This window comes from Alexandromys fortis, unplaced genomic scaffold, assembly GCF_014885135.2.
Source record: "Alexandromys fortis isolate MF-2015 unplaced genomic scaffold, M_Fortis_MF-2015_v1.1 scaffold_329, whole genome shotgun sequence".
Taxonomy (NCBI): Eukaryota; Metazoa; Chordata; class Mammalia; order Rodentia; family Cricetidae; genus Alexandromys; species Alexandromys fortis.
In genome coordinates, this window is record NW_026068249.1 from 31,419 (window position 1) to 39,649 (window position 8,231).

Consider the following 8,231-nt stretch of genomic DNA (forward strand, 5'->3'; position numbering starts at 1 on the left):
GCTCTTCACCTGGTGCAGCATCTGAAGGGAATCACTGTTCAGTAATTAGAAGGATGCTAGTGTCTGGAGACATTGTTACTAACCGTCCACTCCAGAGCTTGAGCACACACACACACACACACACACACGCACACACACACTTCATTAATATCGCCTAAGGTATATTAAAGGCTTCTTTTAAGCTGTGTATCTGCATTTTAAAACTGAAAGCACAATTGTTACATGAATCTCAGAAAAAGAAAGAAATATTGGTAAGTTTTTGCAGTATGTGCTTAGATTTTAGATTCTCAGAAATTGAACTAAGATTTAGAATATTCATGAAACGTTTGATGAGTAACAGTGTAATTAGAATAGAGTATATAAGCAAAGAAACATCTATTCATACTGAAATTACATAATACTACAGCAGTGACTACGATGTCACATAATAATGCTGTAGGGTTTAAGTGGAAGTACATTGTAAGACATTAGAAAGAAAATTATTAGGCATCTACAAAATTTCAAACATATATAATTTCACTTATTCAATTCAATAATAGACACTACTGTGCATTTATCTACATGAAACATCAACCTGGCGTATAGAATAACATACTTATACTCAGTAAACTGAGTGTAGAATCAGGATCCAATCCTGTGACATAGTCTAATAGCACTAAATTTTGTGTATTTTTACTTAGGTTTTCTATATTTGGGGTCTTTTAGTGACATAATAAATGATATACAAAAAAAAAGGCCGTAATAGTGAAAGAAAGACCAGTACATTTTAACTCTCTATGTTGACTCCACATACTTTGACATAGGACAGGACACAATATCAGTTTTAGCTCTTTGGCTTCTCTTCATTTTTCATATTTCAGAGGCATTAAGTTAAATTCAAAATTGGTTATTAGAATTTACAGTTAAGTACAAGATAAGAAGATGAAGTATGAGGTCAAAAAGCTCAGATACATTTGCACCAACAAGTATTTTAGGAGCTAAGTTTGCAAACATATAAAAAAGAACTTCTACTTTCACAAAGAGCGTGCATGCAGCTCTTTATTATTCTGAGCTTCGAGGCGGTAATTTCCATGTTCAAAGTGAGAAATGGAAATAACATGCCAGGTCACAGAATCAAAATACATTGTATGAACTTCCCAAAGAATTCATTTAAAAAATGCATACTTAGAGAAAACTAACCTAGAGCATGAACTTCTTTGGAGACGGCGATTATTATGACCAAGTGGCCTCAGTCAACATGAAAAGGAGCAAGTACAATGCTATGTCGGCTATGAACTAAGCAGGCAGTCATGCTTATGTAATGAGGTCCCAAAAAATACCCGGTGACCGTCTCTAGATGGGAATATCTTTAATGCATGTTGTCAATGTCAGGAGGATGGTATATCGCAACTCCATGAGAGGAAAGTGGGTACCGCATCCTTTTCCATTGAGAAACTACGCATGAGCATAAGAGCTTTGAATGATTTTCCTGAGTCCCTCTAGTAAGTTCCTGAGATAAGGATAGTTTGGGAGACCTGAGACTGAAGAGTCAGAGGTGAGGGTATGCATGAGATTTGTTCCCTAAAACTCTGCACTTTAGCATTGGGCTGATGATCAAGTTTGATGCTACATGTTTTCAATGAGAAGTAGGATGCTCTCATAAGGCAACTTCACACGGAAGATGCCTCAGAGGTCACTGTTTCCCCTTACTAACCCATCTTAATTTCTTACCTGAGGCTCTTTCTATTGAATATCCATATCCTATGGGATATGTGTGCCTGTTTTCAGACTCTCAATTCATTCCACTGTCTTTTTCTCCTTTTTAATTTATTCATTCTTGGGACCACCAACAGTGTTATAATTATCATGGTTTTCTAAGAGCTTCAACATATAGTATCCTAAATCATGCATATTTTTCCACTGAGAAAATATTGTATAAACTGTTCTTCCTCAGACCCATTTCTTCCCCTTTCTCTATGTACTGCACCTGCTAACAAATACAGAAAGACGGATCTAGACCATGCCACATGATGAATTTCAACTTGGTTTAAAATATTGCCCCTTCAGTTTGTTAGCATGGAAAATACTAAGAAGTAGTTTACCTTACTAAAACATTTCTTCTCCATAAACCAGATGCAATCAAATTTATGTCAGCAAATTATAACTGCCTTTAACACCATATGTAATAATGACAGATGCAAAGCTTTTCAATAGTCATTATCAAACTAATGATATCTGTTATGGTACTTATCAGTTTTAGTATCTCCACCTAATATCTAGCTCTTGAGACAATGGGAGTTCACATCTTTCCTTACTCTAAACACTAATTTTAAGAAAGCTTTTCACACTTTTTCTGCAAGTGAGCATTGTTACTAGGATTATTTATACAGAGCTGAAGATTAGGGAAAATCTCAAAGATCTTGGGAGAAATGTATATTTAATATCAGCACATTGTTTAAAGACTTTAAATTTTTGTAGATCTCTATTAAGTCTGGATGAACTGTCCCATGGAAACTGACAAGAGCCTTTAAACTATACCCAGCATCAGCCTGCAGAGGAATGCCGTCGCCCAATGTCACTGAGGCCCACCCTCTTTCCTTCCTGTTGCTAGGGATTCCAGGCCTGGAAGTTGCACAGTTCTGGCTGGGATTTCCCTTCTGTGTTGTGTATTTGATTGCTCTTGTTGGAAACCTTCTCATTCTGTTTGTCATATGGACTGACAGGAGCCTTCACCAACCCATGTTCTACTTTCTGGCTATGCTGTCTATGATTGACCTAAGTCTCTCTACTGCTACCATCCCTAAGATGTTGGGCATCTTCTGGTTCAGCCTTCAGGAGCTGTGCTTTGGATGTTGTGTTGCTCAAGTCTTTTTTATCCATTTCTTCACAGTCATGGAGAGCATCGTACTCCTTGCCATGGGCTTTGATCGTTATGTGGCTATTTGCAACCCTCTCAGGTACACCATGATCCTCACCAACAGAATCATTGGTGTGATTGCTGTGGTCGTGGTTGTAAGAAGCCTATGCATGATTGTTCCTATCATTTTTCTCCTCCTGAGGCTGCCTTACTGCGGACATAGAATCATCCCACATACCTACTGTGAGCACATGGGTGTGGCACGACTGGCCTGTTCCAGCATCAGACCCAATGTCTACTATGGTCTTTGGAATATTTCCATCTTGTTTCTGGATGTGTTTCTTATTATAGTTTCCTATTCTAAGATCTTATATGCTGTTTTCCACCTCCCTTCTCAAGATGCTCGCCTGAAGGCTCTCAACACATGTAGCTCCCATATCTGTGTTATCTTAGCTTTCTTTGGCCCTGCTCTTTTCTCCTTCCTCACTCATCGCTTTGGTCATAACATCCCTCAGTATATCCATATCCTCCTGGCTAATCTCTATGTAGTCATCCCTCCTGCCCTCAACCCAGTCATTTATGGGATCAGAACCAAGCAGATCCAGCAGAGAGTGAAGAATCTTTTGGCTAAAAAAGACTGAGTGGGGAGTAAATTGTTCACATAATGGGAGGATAAGGTCTAAAAGAAATTGAATTAATAATAAAAAGCAATAATAATTTTATTAACATTGAATATCAGGGTCTCACTGTGTAGCTCAAGCTGACTGCTATCCTGCAGTCTTTATGCCCCAGCCTTCCTAGTGACTGGTATACTACAGAAATATATTTACAACACATATAATACATATTATAATATTTATGTAGATCTAAATATTATACATATATAAATATGTTGGTGGTAGCTGATGAAGGCATGTTGCATGTTCTATGGAAACCTGGAAGAATATATATGTATAATATGTTTAGCACATATATGCTTACTATACATATATAAAAATGTTGGTGGTGCTTGCTGAAGACATGTTATATCCTTTATTGAAACTGGCAGAATATGTCTTTCAATGGCAAATTTCAAAAAAGAGTGCTTTAATTTGCTGAAGGAAGAACTTGCTGTTAGCACTGTCTAGTTCTAGATCTCTTATAAGTATTAAGATTTCTTTCAGAGACATGTTTAAATACAAGTCATCTAGTCATTATAGAAGTAGATTTAGGTAATGGTTGTGTAAATAAAGAGGTAACACTAACTGTGAACTAAGAAGTCAGGGCCAATTGAGCGACTTGACAGAGAGAATGAAATGGAGGATAAGTTAGAAATGAAATATTAAATATACATTATCACAAGGAAACTCACAATAAAAAATGAGTAACAGGTTTGTGTGTCATTAGTTTTATGCATGTTCCTTTCCATTTTTCTTTCTCATGCCCCTGCCTACTCTACCAAAACCTTTATTCATCCCAAAAAGTTCCTCTCCAGTTTTCAAGTTGGGGAAAGACTTGTGTGTGTATTTATGTACACATGGGGGAGTGCACGCATGCACATATGTATAGCTCATTAAACTTAATTAAGATGCCCACATGAACATGTGTGGGAAATAGCTTCCTAAGTTTTTACACTTCCCATTAACCTATTTCTTTATGACTCATTGTAACATTCCTTTGTCATCATTTGTCCACTTGCTCTTTTCATATTGGAATGTATAAATTTAAAGGGTAATTGTATTAGTTAATTTATACATCGCTGCAACAAAATATATGCCTAACCAGCTTAAAAATGAAGAGATTATTTGGATTTATATATTCACTAAGATAGGTCCATCATAGAAGAGAAGGCAAGTGGACAGGAGCTGGAAGCTGCCTGGTCACATTTCTCCGTAGCAAGAACCAGACAGCAAACAGTAAGTTTTGACTATAAAATACAAGGTCTGCACCCTATAATATCCTTTCTCTAGCAAGGCTCTGCCTTCTGAAGGTTCTACAACCTTTCTGAACAGTGTCAACTATTAAGGGTTAAGAGGTCACATAGATATCATATGCAAACCACAACAGTAATACACCAGATAACATTGAAGAACAATACTTTAGGATTTATATTCTAAATGTATAATATAATATATAATTGTTATACTTAAATAAACACATACATACAAATAGTCTCATTAATTAAAATGAAGGAAACTTGTACACAGGCAGGCAGCTTGATAAAAAAAAACAAGTACAGAAAGAAAGAATATTTACAAAAAAATGCATAGTTAATGACATAGAATTGCAAACAATTAGAGCACTATAGACTTGCTGGTAAACAACACAGAATGAAATGAATAACAATTTACATCACTTATGTGCAGAAAACCAAATGAGATTTGCCCTTGAAACATTGCTTTTCAATGTGACATTTAAGAATAGTGTTTTTGAGACATGAGGAGGATGTTGCCCAAACTCAGAGTGATTGTAATAGCATTCACAAGACCTGAACAAGATCAAGTCAGACAAGACCACAGCATGATTTGCATTTCCCTGATTGCTAATGAAGTTGAGCATGACCTTAGGTGTCTTTTGGCCATTTGAACTTCTTCTTTTGAGAATTCTCTGTTCAGTTCAGTGCCCCATTTTTTTTAATTGGGTTAATTAGCATTTTAAGGTCTAGTTTCTTGAGTTCTCTATATATTTTGGAGATCAGACCTTTGTCTGTTGCGGGGTTGGTGAAGATCTTCTCCCAGTCAGTAGGTTGCCTTTTTGTCTTAGTGACAGTGTCCTTTGCTTTACAGAAGCTTCTCAGCTTTAGTAGGTCCCATTTATACAATGTTGCCCTTAGTGTCTGTGCTGCTGGGGTTATACATAGGAAGGGATCTCCTGTGCCCATCTGTTGTAAGGTACTTCCCACTTTCTCTTCTATCAGGTTCAGTGTGTTCGGGCTGATATTGAGATCTTTGATCCATTTGGACTTGAGTTTTGTGCAAGGTGATAGATATGGGTCTATTTTCATTCTTCTACAGGTTGACAACCAGTTGTGCCAGCACCATTTGTTGAAGATGCTTTCTTTCTTCCACTGTATACTTTTAGCTCCTTTATCAAAAATGAGGTGTTCATAGGTTTGTGGATTAACTTCCGGGTCTTCTATGTGATTCCATTGGTCGACTTCTCTGTTTTTATGCCAATACCACACTGTTTTCATTACTGTAGCTCTGTGATAGAGTTTGAAGTCAGGGATTGTAATGCCTCCAGAAGATCCTTTATTGTATAGGATTGTTTTGGCTACCCTGGGTTTTTTATTTTTCCATATAAAATTGATTATTGTCCTCTCAAAATCTGTAAAGAACATGTCAACTACATTCCTTTAGACTCCCACTCACCTTAGAGTAATTAGATACAAATTGCATTTGAATTTAAGACAATGAATTCACAAAATTGGAATAGTAAAGGAGGGGAAAGATCTAAGAGGAGTTCTGGTAGGACAGGAAAACCTAATAAAAATTTATTATATGAAGTTCTCAAAGAAGTAATAAAAAAATGTTATTTTATAACCTTCTGAGTTTGAGTAATGGAGTGACATCTTATGAAATTAGTAAACATGATACAAGCAGAGGCTTAGAGAGACATTGCAAATGAATGCTTAGTATTATAGCATTTGAAACCCTGGGACCATGATGAGCATGTCAAGCTGAATGAAGGGTAAGAGGCTATAGGGAAGAGAATGGATGTGAGCTCTCAGTTTTCAATCATAAGGGACTGTGAGTGAGACTGTCTTTAACCATACAGCTACACTGTGATTTATCTTTTTTAAAAAGGCTCATGAAATTAAAACAGGGTAATCCAGACTAAATTAATTCTTTATTCAATGAAAGAATGTCAACTGAGAAAATCAATATTTTAAGCCACAAACTGCACAAAAGTTGGTTATCTCACAAAAGCTAAATAATCAGCACAACACACGAGTCATTTGTAAGGTGATTCCAGGAACATATTATACATGTTACCCATGCATATAAGAAATTATAATATGCATTTTAGTGGCGAATTATTGCATACTGCTTACATTCACTAAGAAGCTGTTTCTAGGCTTGTGGCCCCAATTAAGACCCAGGAATGTTTCTCTTATAGTGTCTGTGATTGGAACATCTAATTGGAAACATCACCCAGAAGACCTTTTGCCTGGGACTCTGTCAGAAGCATGAGTTTTTGGTTTAACACAGCTTCCCTGGGCACTTTCTACTAAATGGTACAAGTATCTGATACGATGTTCTACTCTTTTTCTGCTATTTTCTATATTATTATTTTCTCTAATATTGTTGTATACATAACAAAATCACCCTTCAAAACTGAAAGTATGACTACTATGAATAATTCTCCACATAAAAAATAAGTCATTACTTCTTGAATTTTGCATACAAATGGATGGAAATAGAAAACACTATCCTGAATGAGGTAAGCCAGACCCAAAAAGAGGAACATGGGATATACTCACTCATATTTGGTTTCTAGCCATAAATAAAGGACATTGAGCCTATAATTTGTGATCCTAGAGAAGCTAAATAAGGAGAACCCAAAGAAAAACATATAAGCACCCTCCTGAATATTAACCTTCATCAGGCGATGAAAGGAGACTGAGACAGAGACCCACATTGGAACACCGGACTGAAATCTCAAGGTCCAAATCAGAAGAAGGAGAGAGAGCACGAGCAAGGAACTCAGGACCGCGAGGGGTGCACCCACACACTGAGACAATGGGGATGTTCTATCGGGAACTCACCAAGGCCAGTTGGCCCGGGTCTGAAAAAGCCTGGGATAAAACCGGACTTGCTGAACATAGTGGATAATGAGGACTACTGAGACCTCAAGAACAATGGCAATGGGTTTTTGATCCTACTGCATGTACTGGCTTTGGGGGAGCCTAGGCAGTTTGGATGCTCACCTTACTAGACCTGGATGGAGGTGGGTGGTCCTTGGACTTCCCACAGGGCAGGGAACCCTGATTGCTCTTTGGGCTGACAAGGGAGAGGGATTTGATCAGGGGAGGGGGAGGGAAATGGGAGGCGGTGGCGGGGAGGAGGCAGAAATCTTTAATAAATAAATAAATAAATACGGAATATAAAAAAAAGGAAGTCATAACATGGAGAAAATATTCAGCATACTTTTAAGAGAAGAAACAACAAAAAGCATTTAAATGATACAAAAAAGATATTAAAAAGTAAAATTAGTCAGGCAGTGGTGGCACATGCCTTTAATCACAGCACTCAAGTGGCAGAGGATGATGATCTCTGTGAGCTCGATGCCAGCCTGATCTACAGAAGCTAGTTCTAGGACAGCCAAAGCTACACAGAGAAACCCTATCTCAAAAAAATAAAAAGGAAAACTGATGCAGACTCCAAAATCATTGAGAAATTAGCCATTGATCATA

General features: G+C 37.3%; 1 protein-coding gene across 1 annotated transcript; it reads left to right on the forward strand.

The window, feature by feature from the left end:
- Nucleotides 1-2,538: 2,538 nt before the first annotated feature.
- Nucleotides 2,539-3,477, forward strand: LOC126494120 (olfactory receptor 52E8-like). The gene has a single exon (XM_050131348.1). It carries the CDS (start codon nucleotides 2,539-2,541, stop codon nucleotides 3,475-3,477), a length of 939 nt encoding a protein of 312 aa, XP_049987305.1.
- Nucleotides 3,478-8,231: the final 4,754 nt, after the last annotated feature.